The sequence below is a fragment of the Oncorhynchus mykiss genome, chromosome 11, assembly GCF_057628025.1.
Source record: "Oncorhynchus mykiss isolate SJ-2025 chromosome 11, ASM5762802v1, whole genome shotgun sequence".
Classification (NCBI taxonomy): domain Eukaryota; kingdom Metazoa; phylum Chordata; class Actinopteri; order Salmoniformes; family Salmonidae; genus Oncorhynchus; species Oncorhynchus mykiss.
This window is the reverse complement of record NC_143032.1, coordinates 52,269,556-52,289,329: the sequence shown is the minus strand read 5'-3', so window position 1 is coordinate 52,289,329 and position 19,774 is coordinate 52,269,556. Positions and strand designations below refer to the sequence as shown.

The window sequence follows — 19,774 nt, the reverse complement described above, 5'->3', positions numbered from 1 at the left end:
ATGACTACCAACCCGTAGCTCTCACGTCTGTAGCCATAAAATGCCTTGAAAGGCTGGTCATGGCTCACATCAACGCCATCATCCCAGAAACCCAAGACCACCAATTTGCATACCACCCCAACAGATCCACAGATGATGCAATCTCCGTTGCACTTCACACTGCCCTTTCCCACCTGGACAAAAGGAACACCTATGTGAGAATGCTATTCATTGACTACAGCTCAGCGTTCAACACCATAGTGCCCTCAAAGCTCATCAATAAGCTAAGGACCCTGGGACTAAACACCTCCCTCTTCAACTGGATCCTGGTTAGGTAACAACACATCCGCCATGCTGATCCTCAATACAGAGGCCCCTCAGGGGTGCGTGCTCAGTCCCCTCTTGTACTCCCTGTTCACTCATGACTGCACGGCCAAGCATGACTACAACACCAGTAGATGACACAACATTGGTCACCGACAACAACGAGACAGACTACAGGGAGGAGGTCAGAGACCTGGCCATGTGGTGCCAGGACAACAACCTCTCCATCAACATGATCAAGACGAAGGAGATGATTGTGGACTACAGGAAAAAAACAACTGAGCACGCCCCCATTCTCATTGATGGGGCTGCAGTGGAGCAGGTTGAGAGCTTCAAGTTCCAACAAACTAACATGGTCTAAGAACACCAAGACAGTCGTGAAGAGGGCACGACAAAACCTATTCCCCCTCAGAAGACTGAAAAGATTTGGCATGGGTCCTCAGACCCTCAAAAGGTTCTACAGCTGCACCATCAAGAGCATTCTGACTGTTTACATCACTGCCTGGTATTGCAACTGCTCGGCCTCCAACCGCAAGGCACTACATAGGGTAGTGCGAACAGCTCAGTACATCACTGGGGCCAAGCTTCCTGCCATCCAAGACCTCTATACCAGGCAGTGTCAAAGGAAGGCCCTAAAAATTGTCAAAGACTCCAGCCATCCTAGTCATATACTGTTCTCTCTGCTACCGCATGGCAAGCGGTACTGGAGCGCCATGTTTAGGTCCAAGAGGCTTCTAAACAGCTTCTTCCCCCAAGCCATAAGACTCCTGAACATCTTGTCAGATGGCTACCCTGACTATTTGCAGTGCCCCCGCCTTTACACCACTGCTACTCTCTGTTGTCATCTATGCATACTCACTTTAATAACTCTACCTACATGTACATACTACCTCCAATAACCAGTGCCCCTGCACATTGACTCTGTATCGGTACACCCCTTTATATAGTCTCGCTGTTGTTTTTTCACTGCTACTCTTTATTTACTTTTTCCTCTTATCTCTTATTCTTATCTATATATTTTTTAAACTGCATTGTTGGTTAGGATCGCGTTTCACTGTAAGGTGAACCTGTTGTATTCGGCGCATGTGACTAATAAAATTTGATTTGATTTGATCTAGCTGATCTAGAGTGTAAATATTAGACCAGTTGGAAAATAGATTTTCTATTGGACAAATTCAGGTCTGCTTATCCCCGTTTGCTTCCATTTAAGAAACATTTTTCAACAGAATTGGCGGAATGAATACACCCCTGATTACACATACACACAATTCACTTTCATAGCAGCCGCATTGTATTCCTTCTCCCATCTATGCCCTCTCATCCTACACACAGCCTACATCGTTGTCGCCATATTAGCTAAAGTAACGTCATAGTCAATATAGCTAATCGAACTAACACGTTAGTAAAACGGTACAATCATGCAGTAACGTTAGTTTATTGTCAGTAAGCAGTATCGAAGTTACACCGGCGTGGCCCCGGTGGCAATAAATTATTAAAACCAAAAGCTTACCTTGACTTCAAAAGTTCCAGTGTTGTGTTGCATAGTATAGCCAACTAGCTAACATAGCATCCCTCTGTTTGAGCAGGGTGTATCAGTAGGCTAAACGAGCTAGCTGTATTTGCTAGCTACGTAAGTGAAACTGAAAGTGAAAATGACTCGCTTGCTTTTTGATTAAATTAATTTGTTAACTGTTAAACTATTGTATTTTTCTCTTGAGTCAACTACTCACCACATTTCATGCACTGCAGTGCTAGCTAGCTGTAGCTTATGCGTTCCGTACTAGACATGTCAGTTCATGCTGCTAGAGCTCTGATTTTATTTGATTTTATTTGGATCTCTTTTTGTCCCCATTTGGACAAATCTTCCAAGAGTCCTTAAACATTAAAATACAATTTATAATACGAACACATTTCCACATATAACACACTATTACAAACATACATAATATACTAACATAATGACCCAATAAATACTCAATCTTAAAAATATTGATTCTTCATCTACCATAGTCCCACAACATTTCTATGTGTTATATTTAAATAGTTTTAAAATAATGTTTACATGTATATATTGAAAGGTTTCTGGTTTGCTCAGTTAATTTATTCAATTTCTTTATTACTCTAAATCGAAATGTTCTTTTGCATATTTCTCTTTTCTGTCTTGATAACGCATAGATGGTGGACAACCTATTCCTAGTCTCTTACCAACTGAATACCGTTGTGAAAAGAACTTGGCCGTTTTAAATTATGTATATTATAAAATAAGCATGTTTTTTACAATTATCTTATCGATTGATGACCAACCAAGAACATTGCGCATGACTGCAACAGAAGAACTATAATTCCACCTTAAAACAATCCTTGCTGCTTTATTCTGTGCATTCTGCAGCCTCCTAACTTCACTTGATGCATTTCCCCAGACCACAGAATAGTATTTCACCTGACTCTCAATTAATGCTTGTGTTATTTGCTGAATAATTTTTCCTGGTAAATATTTAGCTATCCTTCTGATTATGCATGCTGTTTTAATATATATATTTTTTTTACATAGATTAGTTATTTGAGACTATGATAAGCAGTTGTCTAGCTGCACTCCCAATAGTTTGCACTCCCATACTTAATTGTATCCTATGCTGTTTTGGCCTTTTCCTATTGGAACAGACCAACATAACATGGTTTTCTTGGTATTTAAAACAAGTTTGTTTTGGCAAACCCATTCCCTAATATTCTCCAAATCTCCTTGAAAAGCTTGCTGTACCTGTTGAACCGATTGTCTTGCTTCATAAATTGTAGTATTATCTGCAAATATAGTAGCTTGAGTTTCAACCAAGGCATAGGGAAGGTCGGTGGTTTATATTAAACAAAGAAGTGACCCAAGGCAGCTGCTCTGCGGTATTCCACAGTTTAACCCATGAGGGGAAGAAAATGAGCCATTGATATAGGTGGACTGTTTCCTGTCAGTTAGATATGACTGTACCCAATTCAATGCTACCTCCTTAAAACCAGAATGCATTAATTTTGTCAAAACTACCTCACGATCCACTTAATCAAATGCTGCACTGAAATCTAAAAATAGTACATCCACAAACTTGCCATTATCCATAGCATTGAGCCACTCGTCAGCTCTGATAGGTTGGAGGACGTCCTCTAGAAGTTGTCATAATTACTGTGTAAGTCTATGGAAGGGGGTGAGAACCATGAGCCTTCTAGGTTTTGTATTGAAGTCAATGTACCCAGAGGAGGATGGAAGCTAGATGTCCTTCGACTACACCATGGTGCCACTCTACAGAGTGCTGTTGAGGCTATATTTAGTATAGTTTTATCCAAAAAGGATAACTTAAAAAAAAAGAAAAATTTAAATTTTTTATAAAATTCAAGAAGGAGGATGGTCTTCCCCTTCCTCCTCTGAGAAGCCTCCACTGGTAGTCCTACAGTGAACACCACACATAGGCTGCTACTGTAGGCAGAATGATACAACAGCTATTTCCATGTTCAAATGTTATGGGAAACATTTTCTCCATTACTTTGAATGGTAGGCCATTCTGTTAGGCCTACATTGTGATCAAATAGCCACAGTAGAATACTTTAACACATTCTGAAAATGTAACTTAAAGTGGGTATAGCCTCAGTGTTCGAAATAAACGAGCGCTGGAGGTTGCACAGACTTCTCACGACATTCAGGTTTGCGCTCAACAGATCTGAAATTTGCTAAATGTCTAAAAAAAGGCGAAGGAACATTGCAACACACACATACAGTGTACTCAGCAAGTGCCCACTACACACCCACGCAGTATGTTCAGTAAGAGCCCACTACACACCCAGGTAGTATGTTCAGTAAGAGCCCACTACACACCCACGCAGTATGTTCAGTAAGAGCCCACTACACACCCACGCAGTATGTTCAGTAAGAGCCCACTACACACCCACGCAGTATGTTCAGTAAGAGCCCACGATAGACCCACGCAGTATGTTCAGTAAGAGCCCACTACACACCCAGGTAGTATGTTCAGTAAGAGCCCACTACACACCCACGCAGTATGTTCAGTAAGAGCCCACTACACACCCAGGCAGTATGTTCAGTAAGAGCCCACGATAGACCCAGGCAGTATGTTCAGTAAGAGCCCACTACACACCCACGCAGTATGTTCAGTAAGAGCCCACTACACACCCAGGTAGTATGTTCAGTAAGAGCCCACTACACACCCAGGTAGTTTGCTCAGTAAGAGCCCACTACACACCCAGGCAGTATGTTCAGTAAGAGCCCACGATAGACCCAGGCAGTATGTTCAGTAAGAGCCCACTACACACCCACGCAGTATGTTCAGTAAGAGCCCACTACACACCCAGGTAGTATGTTCAGTAAGAGCCCACTACACACCCACGCAGTATGTTCAGTAAGAGCCCACTACACACCCACGCAGTATGTTCAGTAAGAGCCCACTACACACCCATGCAGTATGTTCAGTAAGAGCCCACTACACACCCAGGTAGTTTGCTCAGTAAGAGTCCACTACACACCCAGGCAGTATGTTCAGTAAGAGCCCACGATAGACCTAGGCAGTATGTTCAGTAAGAGCCCACTACACACCCACGCAGTATGTTCAGTAAGAGCCCACTACACACCCAGGTAGTATGTTCAGTAAGAGCCCACTACACACCCACGCAGTATGTTCAGTAAGAGCCCACTACACACCCACGCAGTATGTTCAGTAAGAGCCCACTACACACCCATGCAGTATGTTCAGTAAGAGCCCACTACACACCCAGGTAGTTTGCTCAGTAAGAGCCCACTACACACCCAGGCAGTATGTTCAGTATGAGCCCACGATAGACCCAGGCAGTATGTTCAGTAAGAGCCCACTACACACCCAGGTAGTATGTTCAGTAAGAGCCCACTACACACCCACGCAGTATGTTCAGTAAGAGCCCACTACACACCCAGGTAGTATGTTCAGTATGAGCCCACTACACACCCAGGTAGTATGTTCAGTATGAGCCCACTACACACCCAGGTAGTATGTTCAGTAAGAGCCCACTACGCACCCGGGCAGTCATCGGAAAAACGTATAATTCATCAGCTGGAGAAAGTTAATAAATGACATAGAGAATTGACACAGCCACTTCTAAAACCTCCCTCTCACATTTACTGCATTAGAGTCATTGCAAAATATGCTGGCATTGCACAATTTCACCTTCTGCCGTCATCTGACATAATTTGTTTATGATTGGAGAGCTTGGTGTCCCTATGAAAAACCCCTTCACATTCACCTGTCAGTGGATGTTTTGATGAGTGCTTTGGTTCCTCCCCTTTCCTGGCCATGACAGTGACGATGGACCGTTTGTTCATGCTTGAGACTGATGGAGTTGAGAAGCATTGCATTGTTCTGTGGACATAGCCATTAACATCTGCTCAAGCACTTCACTGGGAGTTGATGGGCTTTTGTAAAGGAGTACTCTGGACTGACTTGTTGCGTGCACAGTGTCTGAAGTGCCTTTTGCACTGAAGTCTTTCCCTTAGTGTTTGATGGACTGAGGCGGTTAAGCTATTTTTCATGTTCACTATTTACAATAGTCAAGCTAGTCCTCCATGAAAGCAATTCAGTTGGTCCTGATCCTTCAACACAACTCTCGTTGAATAGTCAAACAACTGGAAGCTCTCTGAGAAAGCAAACTAAATTGCTTTCATGAAGGACTGGCTTCAAGTGTGAGGTTGGCCACACAATTTATTTTATCATGAGCAAAAGCCATTGGTTTTTTACCCAAAGTTGCAAAGAAAATGTTGTGATCCATTTAATAAACACGAGACCAGAAACATTTATAAAAGGGTTTGCAGGAAGAGAGGCATCTCGTGGGCAGAACCTGGTACTTTTACACAAATTTATGGTAAATAATGCAAACGACTCCAATTGGCAATTTCTTTGAATAGGAGGGAAAAAACATCACCAGAATCACAGGGGGGAAGAAGTAATACTCCAAGCCGCAGCTCTGTACTTCTTGTCAGAGAACTGATACTGTATACTGGTTGTTCGGGTGGGATTGGCGTGGGGTGTCCGTGGGTGGCTTTTGATCATTTTATTGAAATCCTCATGTCGTACTCATTGGCAGGAAGAAATATGGTCCAAATCGGATGTCCGGTACTGTATTTATTGAAGATTATATTAATCTTATGAATTAAAATAGTCAATTTGGGTGACATCAATTAACTTAATTTACCTGAGATCAAATTATATTTTAACAAAATGTTTCAAGAATGCTAATCTTATATGTTTCGAACTACAGAAATGATTTCAGCACAATCTGAGACGGTGGGTGTCAAAAACCCTGTTTTCTTTTGAGGTTGAACGACCCTCCATTCGCTCTCATACAAACCAAAGTACGTAGAAGGTTCTGACATGTTTGCTTGATCTTAATCGTGAAAGGCACATTGTGTTGTACTAGTCCTCTCAGGGCTGAAATGAATGTGTTCTCCTCAGAGTCCAATGACTGCTGTGTTTCCCCTCTCTCTCACCCGTCCCTATCAGGCCCCTCACATGGTTCCGCCTGTCATTTACAGAACAGGAGGGGGAGGCAGGTCATTATGCTGCTAAGCCTCATGAGAGAACACATCCCATACTGTACAGTCAGACAGACAGACAGGCATGCAGACAGACAGATAGACAGGGTATGTCTGATATGCTGCTACTTGCCTGTTAGTGAGGTAGAACCAGAGAACATGTGAGTAGAGAAGTATTCCCAATAAAGCCTGGCTAAGAATTCTCCATGTTCTGAAAAATACTGCACCCCTGGGATCTTGCATCACTTACACCTAACATGGCTGGTTGTGTTACGCCTGGGCTTGTGTTTTAGTAGAATATGTGAGCAGAAATATCCCCCCTGTTATGTCTTATACTGCAACCCTGGCATGCTGTATCACTTACACTCCACATGGATGTGTTACTCTAGACAGAGCTTCTAACTGAGTTAGTTGTCTACTATATTTCCCTGCCTTTGGAGCAGCGGAATTAGATTCTCTTCACAGTCTTTTCCTGGGAGGTGCCTGTAAACAAACATGGTTGACTAATTGATAATCAAGCTAATGTGTTTGACTTCTAGACTCTTTCATGTCAGCTGAGTTTATGTATGCGAGGAGCAAAACACATTATACAGCTCCCCCAGGCATAGGATATGATAAATGCCTTTGCTACATTGCAGTGTGCTTCCATGTCCCCTAAAGAATTATCTAGCAATTTTAAAAATGATTCATTTCATTATTCAGGCTTATCAGCTACAGTCACTGTGTGATGCTATGTTCCACATGTTGTTTGTTTACTTGCATTCATTTGCCAAATTATTTTTTGGAAAGAATACAGAACAAAAACAACCATACAATAATAACACAGGTTAAAGTGTTGGTAGTTTATTTAGTCATAAAGTAGCCATTTATTTAACTAGGCAAGAGCAAAGTCTTATTTTCAACGACAGCCTAGGAACCGTGGGTTAACTGCCTTGTTCAGGGGCAGAACGACAGATTTGTAACTTGGGGATTTGAACTTGCAACTTTTCGGTTACTAGTCCAACACTCTAACCACTAGGCTTCCCTGCCGCCCCAGCCATAGTAGCAGTCTTAACAGATGCTAGCTCTGCTATTGAAAACAGAGAGGATGATGTTTCTCCACTATCTGAAGGTCCATTAAGTAACTCATCTCGTGGTGCGTGTCTCTGCTGGGATGGAGATGGGGTTTTTCTCCTGCATTGGCCAGATGTTGTTTGGTGAGGAGGGACAAGCTAATGCAGCATGTTCCACAGAGCGCCACAATCCCTTCACACACACACAACGCTTAGGTGTGATGTGAAAACAACAACAAACTAATTCCGTCTCAAAGAGCACACTATAGAAACAGCAATAATGCAAAGACATGGTATACAATGCTTGGATGGATGCATTATCAGTGCTGTAGAGATGAAATCCCAGGACACAGGCATGGTTAGTCACATACATGCCATCGCCAACAGGAAATAGTTACATCATTTAGGTAATGCAGCCGAGAGGAAAACTACTATGACATAATGAGGTAAATGTTACATTTGTATTTTCTGCATTTTGGGGCGTACGGCCATTCATTTAGAAACCTGCTTACCTACTGTCAATGCAGTTAATTGAATGGAAAGTAAGTTGACTAACAATGTCGCCTCCATATTCCTACTGAAGAAAGACATCTGACATGGTATACCTCTTACTGCAGCTTAGTGTAGACCTACACTGAGTGTACAAAACATTGAGGACAACTTCCTAATATTGAGTTGCACCCCCCCCCCTCAGAACAGCCTCAATTCATCAGGGCATGGACTCTACAAGGTGTCAAAAGTGTTCCGCAGGGATGCTGGCCCATTGTGTCAAGTTGGCTGGATGTCCTTTTGGTGGTGGACTATTCTTGATACACACGGCAAACTGTTGAGCGTGAGAAACCCAGCAGCGTTGCAGGTCTTGACACACCTACTTCCACACCCTGTTCAAAGACACTTCAATATGTTGTCTTGCCCATTCACCTTCTGAATAATGGCGCACATATACAATCCATATCTCAATTGTCTCAAGGCTTAAAACTCCTTCTTTATTAACCTGTCTCCTACCCATCAGTGACATCAATAAGGGAACATATCTTGCACGTGGATTCACCTGGACAGTCTATGTCATGGACAAAGCAGGTGTCCTTAATGTTTTGTACACTCAGTGTATACTTAAGGGACTAGTGTTTTATAGTCTCACGCTGCAATGTTGGGGTAACATGTTAATGCTGTCCTCGCTCTAGTCCCTTAAGTATAGTCCTATAGCAGATGCCTGTGTGTTCAGTGCCCTCACTGTGACCCCGCTGTCTGCTCTGTCTGCTGCCAGGGCTATGTGGGATAAAGAGATGGCAGAGCAAGTCTCTGACCAGCCTTATTAAAGGCCACTGGGAGCCTTCCAATGTGGGCCTCCTCATCTGAGCAATACTGGCCACGTTGGAGATGGAAAACACACCTGTTATTTCCTTTCTGGTGACTGAAGCAGTGACACAGCCTGGGTTTAAAACCCAGTGATGTCAGATGCAGACAGGTCCTGGTTGGGTTGGTGTTGAACTCCAGCCAATCCAGTCCATGGTTAGCTTTCCCATCACTTCATTCCAGGAGCTTGAAAAAACTAAATGTAACCCAGATAATTGGTTTGCCAATATCTCCTCTGTGTAACTGAATTCCATTCGGTTTTGAATTGTCATCATTTTGTATCTCAACCCTATTTTGGTAGTGTTAAAGGAGTATATTGTAAAGCTAAAATATAAGCCCAGAAAACGAGGACATCAGGGACCTCTGATCTGTATTTGTATGCAGAGTTTTGCCTCATGTTGAGACTGGTTCAGTCAGTAGTATGTACGAGGACCTGAGGCTTCTCTTTTTTCTGTAGGGATAAACAACGGCAGGTTGGGAGGCAGGCAAGCAGAGAGGCAGGGAGGGAGGCAGGCAAGCAGAGAGGCAGGGAGGGAGGCAGGAAAGCAGAGAGGCAGGTTGGGAGGCAGGCAAGCAGAGAGGCAGAGAGGGAGGCAGGCAAGCAGAGAGGCAGGGAGGGAGGGAGGCAGGCAAGCAGAGAGGCAGGGAGGGAGGCAGGCAAGCAGAGAGGCAGGGAGGGAGGCAGGCAAGCAGAGAGGCAGGGAGAGAGGCAGGCAAGCAGAGAGGCAGGGAGAAAGGCAGGCAAGCAGAGAGGCAGGCAGGGACGCAGGGAGAGAGAGAAGCAGAGTGCTCATTTCACTGAGGATACAGTAAGTGATGTATATTTCAGAATGCCAGCTGCAGTCTGGAACATTAGAATAGCATGGCAGATCATGATGGGAGACGGGGTTATCTCACTGGGATAGACAAAAGCAGGAAATTATAGCCCTCTGCCAATGTACTGTATATTACTTAGAGTCTGATACGCACTAGTTGATGTGGGGAAAATTTGAGTCACTTCATTTCCTCATTCTTTCCTTTCTAATGAAGGTAATCCCAGCTGGGAGTATATACTGTAAGTAGGCTGTGATTAATTAAGATCCCGTAGAAAGGAAAAAGAATATCAGTTGAACCACAACAATTATTGGTTGCCTCACCCTGCAGAGACTCCTTCTACTTTCCTTATGTTAGCCTATATCCTGGGGATATCAAATCTTTGTGGCGTACAGTAGATTACGAATGTGGCATACATTTTACTGTGATCACAAAGCAATGTGTATGATTCTGGGTCATATGAAGAATACATGACTGTAATATTCTAGAAACAGAGTGATTTAGGTAATCCTTTTAGGTAATCCTCAAACCTGTCTTTTGCAATTACAACAACACAATCTCCCCCTTATGCTTTCTGCTATCCCTCCCTCCCTCCCTCCCTCCCTCCCTCCCTCCCTCCCTCCCTCCCTCCCTCCCTCCCTCCCTCCCTCCCTCCCTTTGTCTCCCCCTCCTGCTCTCAGTGCAGAGATTATACCACTAATTTCAGTGCAGCACCTCCCCAGACCCCAGTCTGTGCCTCTGCCCAGCCAGTGGATTAGATAGTGGGTGTACAATAACACTCGTCAGCCTCAGTAACATGATGCTGATCTGGCCTGTCTGTCTGTCCCCCTGGACCAGACTATTGGAGGTGGAGCTGCTCTCCACAGGCCAGCTCCATTTCCACCATAGCATTCTGCAAGAGGAAGAGGCTGTGGGCTGATTGGACAGGCTGTGAAGCTAATGCATATCCCCTTTCTCTCTCCCCTCCTCCTTTTCTCTTCTCCTCCTCCTTCCCCTCCTACCGCTTTCCACGCCACCCTTTCTCTCCCCGCCAGCCTCTTTCCGCTCCCCTCTCTCCCCTTTCTGCTCTTCTCCTCCGTGAGACTGTGAAAGTGCAGTCAGATCCTCTAACGATGGGGGTGAAGTTTTAGGCAGAAGTGTCTTGATTATGTAGTCAGACGCCCAGGAGAATGAGGAAATGCTGCTGCTTTTCACCAGGCTCAGCCTGAAACTGGCCACCAGGGAGAGGAGCACCACACATTTGAATAAGAGTTCTCCTGAAACCTACAGGGAAAGTGGAGATCTGAAGTCATGTGTACTGTGCTGCTATCCACTTTCTCTGTGTCAGTGCCCCCTCTGCATATCAACGTCCATATGAAGTCATTCGCATTCTCCACACTGTCTCTCTGTCCCTGTAGATGCGTAAGATGCTGTAGTTATGTATTCTAAATCAGCCCTGCCGATACTCAATTAACACACGAGTGTCAGACACACAGCACATGATAACCCCTGTAGTTTTAGGTAATACAAAACGTAGGACCTCATTTTCAGAGACATTTAGATTTATATCACATGCAAGTTCATCATGAATGCTGGAGAAAGTTGTACACTCACAAGCTAATAATTGCTGTTTATTTATCAGGAATGCAATGTTTGGAGATTTGCTATTGATGATCTTGACTTCCCTCAATCGTTCATAATGTCAATGATACGATGTGTGTTTATGATGGATGGTTGCACAGATTGTAGTATTGTCAGTCTGATTGTTCATCTCCAGGTCTGTTGTTGTTTGTTTGTTAACAGGATGCTGGCTACAGTGGGAGCAGACTTTGACTTGAGAACTCTGAGGGCAGTACGGGTCCTGAGGCCACTGAAACTGGTGTCTGGAATCCCTAGTAAGTACAATGACTCTGGAATCACTGGGAAAAAAACAACAACAATGTTCTGTTTGGATTTTTTATTTCACCTTTATTTAACCAGGTAGGCTAGTTGAGAACAAGTTCTCATTTACAACTGCGACCTGGCCAAGATAAAGCATAGCAGTGTGAACAGACAACACAGAGTTACACATGGAGTAAACAATTAACAAGTCAATAACACAGTAGAAAAAAAAGAGAGTCTATATACATTGTGTGCAAAAGGCATGAGGAGGTAGGCGAATAATTACAATTTTGCAGATTAACACTGGAGTGATAAATGATCAGATGGTCATGTACAGAGATATTGTTGTGCAAAAGAGCAGAAAAGTAAATAAATAAAAACAGTATGGGGATGAGGTAGGTAAAAATGGGTGGGCTATTTACCGATAGACTATGTACAGCTGCAGCGATCGGTTAGCTGCTCAGATAGCAGATGTTTGAAGTTGGTGAGGGAGATAAAAGTCTCCAACTTCAGCAATTTTTGCAATTTGTTCCAGTCACAGGCAGCAGAAAACTGGAACGAAAGGCGGCCAAATGAGGTGTTGGCTTTAGGGATGATCAGTGAGATACACCTGCTGGAGCGCGTGCTATGGGTGGGTGTTGCCATCGTGACCAGTGAACTGAGATAAGGCGGAGCTTTACCTAGCATGGACTTGTAGATGACCTGGAGCCAGTGGGTCTGGCGACGAATATGTATCGAGGGCCAGCCGACTAGAGCATACAGGTCGCAGTGGTGGGTGGTATAAGGTGCTTTAGTGACAAAACGGATGGCACTGTGATAAACTGCATCCAGTTTGATGAGTAGAGTGTTGGAAGCAATTTTGTAGATGACATCGCCGAAGTCGAGGATCGGTAGGATAGTCAGTTTTACTAGGGTAAGTTTGCCGGCGTGAGTGAAGGAGGCTTTGTTGGATGTGCTTATTCTTGTAAGTTTGTCATCCAAGCATTAAAATATCTAGTTATACATGACCTTTTTGGTTATGTCGTCATATGTCATTTGGATAACAGGAAATGTTAAATAGAGGAACTTAAAGAGCCATTTGGGGTCTCTCCCATGACCAACGTTAATACTATAACATGGGAGGGAGTGAAGTGAAAACGTGCTCTATCTCAGGTCTTCAGGTGGTTCTGAAGTCCATCATGAAAGCCATGGTGCCTCTGCTGCAGATCGGTATGCTGCTCTTCTTCGCTATCCTCATGTTCGCCATCATCGGCCTGGACTTTTACATGGGCAAGTTCCACCGGACCTGCTTCAGTACTGATACAGGTATGCACAATGCACATCGCTATGAAATCTTAGTCACTTTGTGTAACTGCAAGAACTTGCATATTTAGAGTTGATATAAAATTAAGTATGTGCTGAGGTAAAGCCTACAGTATAGTTCTGGGAGCTAAGGCACGTTTTTAGGTCTCATCACGCTAGTGTAGTTCAATGAACCACTTCCTTTACATGTATGCATGCCAGTATGCGTGCATGTTTGTCTATGCTTGCAGTACTGCTGCTGTTGTCTCGCTGCCATTTAGCGAACGGAGTATTACATTCTAGCCATGACCCAATAAAAGGTACACTAACTTTACAAAGACCCGTAGCTACTAACCAGCGTTTAAAGCAGTTGCATAAACATGTGATTTTGAGTTTTCATTTTTGCTAAGGTTAAGAAGTCCTCTCTCAGGGAAAGGAGGATGGCCACATCTTGGGTCTTGTATCAGAAATGGCCCTGTTAAGAGATACAATACGAAATGTATGCAGTCACTACTCTGAATAAGAGTGTCTGCTAAGTTACTTAAATGCAATGTAACGTACATTCCTCTGTGTGTACCTGCGCGTGTGTGTGTTTGTGTGTGTGTGTTTGTGTGTGTGTCTCAGGTGAGCAGGCAGCAGAGTTCCCCTGTGGTATGGAGGCTCCAGCGAGGACCTGTGAGAATGGCACTGTGTGTCAGGAATACTGGATCGGCCCCAACTACGGCATCACCAACTTCGACAACATCCTCTTTGCTATTCTGACTGTCTTCCAGTGCATCACCATGGAGGGATGGGTGGACATCCTCTATAATGTGAGTTCACCCTATACATAACATTTGCCTGTGATATCGCACTGACAACAATGCCGATTTCAGACTCAAGCATGAGGAATCTCTGAACCCCCACCCCACCAAAAAAATTTAAATGTTCCTGCTAGCCCTGACTTTGCTGATAACTACTTTATTGAGTGAAAATGTGCTCGCTACGACTCTGATATGTTGTTCTCTTACCCAGCTATCTTAAGATGAATGCACTAATTGTAATTCGCTCTGGATAAGAGCGTCTGCTATATGACTCAAAAGCAAAATGTAAAAAATTGATCACTATATTATTCACTATGGCAATACAATGCATCTCAAAGACAATGATCTCAATGTTTTTTTCCCCAGTGGAGCGAAGATTGACTATGTGTTGTCATCTGTTGTGAAAAAGACCTGCTGTAATCGTGACATGTGAACTGGTTACGGAGTGTATGGGTTGTGGTACGGTCTCAGTTTCCAGTGCACCCTGGATACATTATTAGACAGAGACAGAGACTACAGTACACTTGGAACCTGCTGGATGGGGAAGGATGAGTCATGGGGCTGATTCATGTTAGGGACAGACTCAAGGTCTCCAACAAATCACAGCCTGTGACATTTGCATAAGAGTCACAATTAGATCATTAAAAAGGAAATGATTGTGTAACAACATGAAATATTGAATGGCTCTATTGGGAAGACAGTGTGCTTATTCTCCACAAAATGTGGAGCAGTGATTTTATAGTAGGTCTGTCTTCGGATTGGGATCTGATTACTCAATAGCTGTTTTGTTGCTGAAAGACGGAAAGGCGGGGCAGGGGGGATGTTGCCGACTTCTTTGATGTCAAATAATTGTTTCCCTGGATTTCCAGTTGGACACTTTCTCCCAAGGCTTGTGACGCACTCAACCAACCAGGATAGGCTGACAGGAGGGCTGATGCGGTGACCATATTACCGCCACACCCACGGTCACGAGTTATGAAGGCAGTCACATTCCTTGTCACTGTTTAGTCACGGTAATTAGGCTTCTCCAAGCTCTGATGCTGCTGATGGTCTTTAGTAGCTTACCAAACTTGCTAACTGCCTTGTTCAGCACTCTACTGTCCCTCTAATCACTCTGACATCAATGCAAATGTAATCAAAAATCAAACACTTCATGAGAGCCCATGAGCTCATGTTGTGCAACATTTCTATAGGCTATTCAATTGAGCCAGAAAACAGAGTGATGGCCTCTACTAAAAAGAGGAGGATCTCATCAGCTTTCTATAGGCAAGGCCTACTATATTTATTTATTAAGCACATTGCATACAACAGGAGTATAGCCTACCTGGCTGAGCCTACCTGACAATTAACCATGGGAAAGCGTAACATTTTCCCCTGCCCCTGTTTCAAGACAGGTGCATGATTAAGGGTCCATTATAAATCTAAACAAATTTCACACATACAGTGCATTCGGAAAATATTGAGACCCCTTCCCTTTAAAAAAGAAAAGGTATGTAAATGTGATATTTCAGTTTTTTGTTTTCAGTACATTTGCTAAAATTTCTAAAACACTATTTTCGTTTTGTCATTGAGGGGTATGGAATGTAGATTGATGAGGAAAAAAACTACAGTATTTAATCCATTTTAGAATAAGAAAATGTGTAAAAAGTCAAGGAATACTTTCCGAATGCACTGTATATATTACATCAAGAGATTACTTCAAGATTACATCAAGAATAGTCTGATGGGTGACTATTAGCCTATCACTTGTGAATTATAGATTATCACTTGTGAATTATGCCCAGCATAAGGAAAGAAACAAAGCCTTTTTTTGCAACTTCTTCTAATCATAATTGCACACCTCATTTAGCCTAGCCCATAGGTTTATATGTTTTGATATGGTTTGTATCACAACTAAAGTGGAAAAATAACTTCTTAAAATTAAGCACATTAATCACCTTTACAATGGGTGTAGAGCCTATCTGGCATACATAAGCAGCGCATGAGTTTCAAGTTCGGGGAAGATCACTTTCACCATAAAAATGCACCTTTATAAAAAAGCATCACGTGCGTAATCACATTTGCAGTCACTTTTGACAATGGTGTTTTCCTGCTAAGGAACCATTCGCGCTTATAGCCCACTGCAGTGTGCGCATTGCTGCGCTTATAATGTGAAGATATAGCCTAATAGTTTATCACATTTTAAGTTAAACATTCTGATCTCTTGCGTCAGCCTCATTGCGAAAAAAAAGAAGTTTTTCTTATGCTAGTGGTTGTATTAATTTGGGATCTATCGCATCCCACAACTTTTCCAGAATATGTTTGGAATATTTATTTATCGCACAGAGTAGAATAGGTTAATGTTTGTACTATGGGGGATAATATTGACATAAGCTAGTGCCTTTGCTGTTCGTTAGGCCTACTCATCTTGTTGGCTGAAGAAAAGTAAATGTGGACAGTTCTTCCAATATCTTCAATATACACCTTGGAATTGAATAAGGACACGCGCAGTTGCATCCACTAAGTGTCTGTCTTCACTTGTAGCCTGTGAGAATGACCCGATCACGTGATGGAGAACCATGTGAGTGAGAGATGCTTCCGAGAATGGCAAAAGGCATGGATTTTTGTAGGGTGCATTATGGTCACACACAGGTGATGCCGCCGGGAAATTCTAAGCATTATCAAGTGCTTGTCAAATTGTGAATGAGAGACTGATAAAGTGTGCACAGCCTGCGCAAATAAACAAAGCAGAGCTCATGCCTTTCAAGCAATTTTTTTCAAATCATCATTAAAGTTGTATCATGCAGCCTTACAATGTATTAAAAATCATCTAAACATATAGCCCAAACTTTGTAGAACAACTAAAGTTACATTAACTTGTTATGGCTGTAATCCCGCTAACGGGATGGATATGACAACTACCAGTGAAAATAGAGGGCGCCAAATTCAAACCACAGAAATCTCATAATAACAATTCCTAAAACATACATGTGTTTTATATCATTTTAAAGTTAATCTTGTTGTTAATCCCACCAAAGTGTACGATTTTCAAATAGGCCTTTCAGCGAAAGCACTACAAACGATTATGTTAGGTCTCCACCAAACCACAATAAACACAGCCATTTTCCAGCGAAATATAGCATTCACAAAAAGCAGAAATAGAGAAAATGAATCACTAACCTTGAATTATCTTCATCAGATGACACTCATAGGACTTCAAGTTGCACAATACGTGCATGTTTTGTTTGATAAAGTTAATATTTTTATTAAAAAATCAGAGTTTACATTGGCGTATTAGATTCACTAGTTCCAAAAACATCAAGTGATTTTGCATAGCCACATCGTTTCAACAGAAATACTCATCATAAATGTAGATGATAATACAAGTTATACACATGGAATTATAGATATACCTCTCCTTAATGCAACCGCTGTGTCAGATTTCAAAATAAGTTTACGGACAAAGCACACCATGCAATAATCTGAGACGGAGCTCAGAACAGTAGCCAAATTAGCAGCCATGTTGGAGTCAACAGAAACCAGAAAATACATGATAAATGTTTCCTTACCTTTGATGAACTTCATCAGAATGCAGTCCTAGGAATCCCAGGTCCACAATAAATGCTTGATTTGTTTGAAAATGTCCGTTATTTATGTCCAATTAGCTACTTTGGTTATCGCGTTTGGTAAACAATTCCAAAGTCACAAAGAGCGTCCACTATAACGTGACGAAATGTCCAAAGGTTCCGTAACAGTCAGTAGAAACATGTCAAACGATGTACTGAATCAATCTTTAGAATGTTGTTTACATATATCTTGAATAACATTCCAACTAGAGATTTAGAATGACTTCAGATGACCGGTGGAATGCAGGTCCTTCCCCTGTGAACGCGCATGGTGAAAGCATGGTCAACTCGTGGCAGTGGTGACTATTTCCTGTCTCATTCGACCCCCCTTTACATTAGAGTCATCAGACAAAGTTCTATTGACTGTTGACATCTAGTGGAAGGCGTAGGAAGTGAAAACTCATCCATATCTCGCTGTAATTTCAATGTGCGCTTGGTTGAAAATCTGCCACCCCCAGAAAAAATCCAAACAGGAAGTGGAATTTCTCAGGTTTTTGCCTGCAATAGGAGTTCTGTTATACTCCCAGACATAATTCAAACAGTTTTAGAAACTTCAGAATGTTTTCTATCCAATACTAATAATAATATGCATATATTAGCAACTGAGACTGAGGAGCTGGCCGTTTACAATGGGCACCTTTTCATCCAAGCTACTCAATACTGCCCCTGCAGCCATAAAAAGTTAATAACTCTAAATTAACCATGTAGGAATACCTATTTCTTTGCTCAACACAGAATAGCCGTGTGTGCGCACTCCCTCAAATCGTTTTGAGAAAATATCCTTTCTATTTATTCAGCTTTGTTCAATTGTATTCTTCATACTATAAAATAATGCCACGGAATTCAAACCAAATCTTGTCTGTTAAATGAACTAGTATAGCCCACAGCCATATGGCATAGCCAGATCAGGATCTAACATAAGGACAACTCAGAGTATGCTATTCTGTTCTTCTGAAATAGACTACATTTTCTGCATATCATATTTCTTTAGACCTGTCTAAAATAAATAATGCATTTATTGTGAAGGTGTAGGCTATATTACATGGATTTATTAGACTTTTTAAAATTTAGATGTTTCAAAGGTCTGCATCAGTGGCTTGTAGGGTATGTGTAGAAGCAAGGAGATGCTAAATGTGTTTATGATCATTCACGCTCAATTAGCGTGAGACCGACAGTTATTTGCTTGACAATCTACGAATGACGAAATTACGTGACCGCCACAGCCCTAGGGACAGTCTACGATTTTGCAATAAGACTTTCTGTGTGGTTTTAGATACCTTTGCATTCAGAATGTATTCCTCTCTTAGCAGGATTTTCTACAGCAATTTTAATCAACAGTTACTGAGCCCCAATAGTTGATAGGAAATGATAATTAGCTGAAAGGAGCATGTTGTGTGAATACAGTAGTCTCCATGTTAAAGCATGCGCATCCATGCAGCCTGTCTTCTATATGAAGGTGGCTCTTTCAGAAACAGCCAGGATTGCCACCTGTGGCATCTCATTCCCAGCTTCATGCCCACTCTGCTCCATTCCCACTGCTGCCATGCCTGACGGGGAGCAGCATATGCCAGTCTTCTGTCGCCCGACGCTTTACCCTGCCTCTCTCTTCCCTGACGCTGGCCAACGCGGTGCCAGGCTGCTGCTGTCCCAACGCTGGCAGAGGGAGGAGTCTACCAGCTGAGAAGGATGCTCTCCAGCTCCCCAGCTCTTCACCTCTCTATTCACAGAAATGGAGAGAGGGGGGAGAAGAGGCATGCTCAGAATGCTGAGAGGGACAGACTATCAGAGTTCATGATGGTTGATGAGATATCACATTCCTCTGTCGTCTGTTACTCCAATTCAATACAAGTGATACCTACTGAAGTTGATCCACTGTTGATTCAGTAGCAGTTTTCAATATTCTACACTGCTTGGTTCGCTCCCTAATAGTACAGATTAACAACTCTGCCTACAAGTTGAGACTCCTCAGAAGAGGAAGGGGGGGGACCATTCTCCTCACTGAATTTCATACAAATTGTCCAATAGAAACTCTCATCTGCAACTGTTGAACTAATGATTACATCCTATACAGTGCCTTGCAAAAGTATTCACCCCCTTGGTGTTTTTCCAATTTTGTTGCATTACAACATGTAATTTAAATAGATTTTT

At 42.6% G+C, this 19,774-nt stretch overlaps 1 protein-coding gene across 1 annotated transcript in view; it reads left to right on the top strand.

The window, feature by feature from the left end:
* Positions 1-19,774, top strand: part of LOC118936269 (voltage-dependent N-type calcium channel subunit alpha-1B) — a 146,754-nt gene that overhangs the window by 29,084 nt on the left and 97,896 nt on the right. Inside the window, exons 4-6 of the mRNA XM_090190400.1 lie at positions 11,860-11,951; positions 13,090-13,242; positions 13,843-14,030. Of these exons, the coding sequence (XP_090046526.1) occupies positions 11,860-11,951; positions 13,090-13,242; positions 13,843-14,030 (433 nt within the window). The remainder of the gene's footprint in view (positions 1-11,859; positions 11,952-13,089; positions 13,243-13,842; positions 14,031-19,774) is intronic.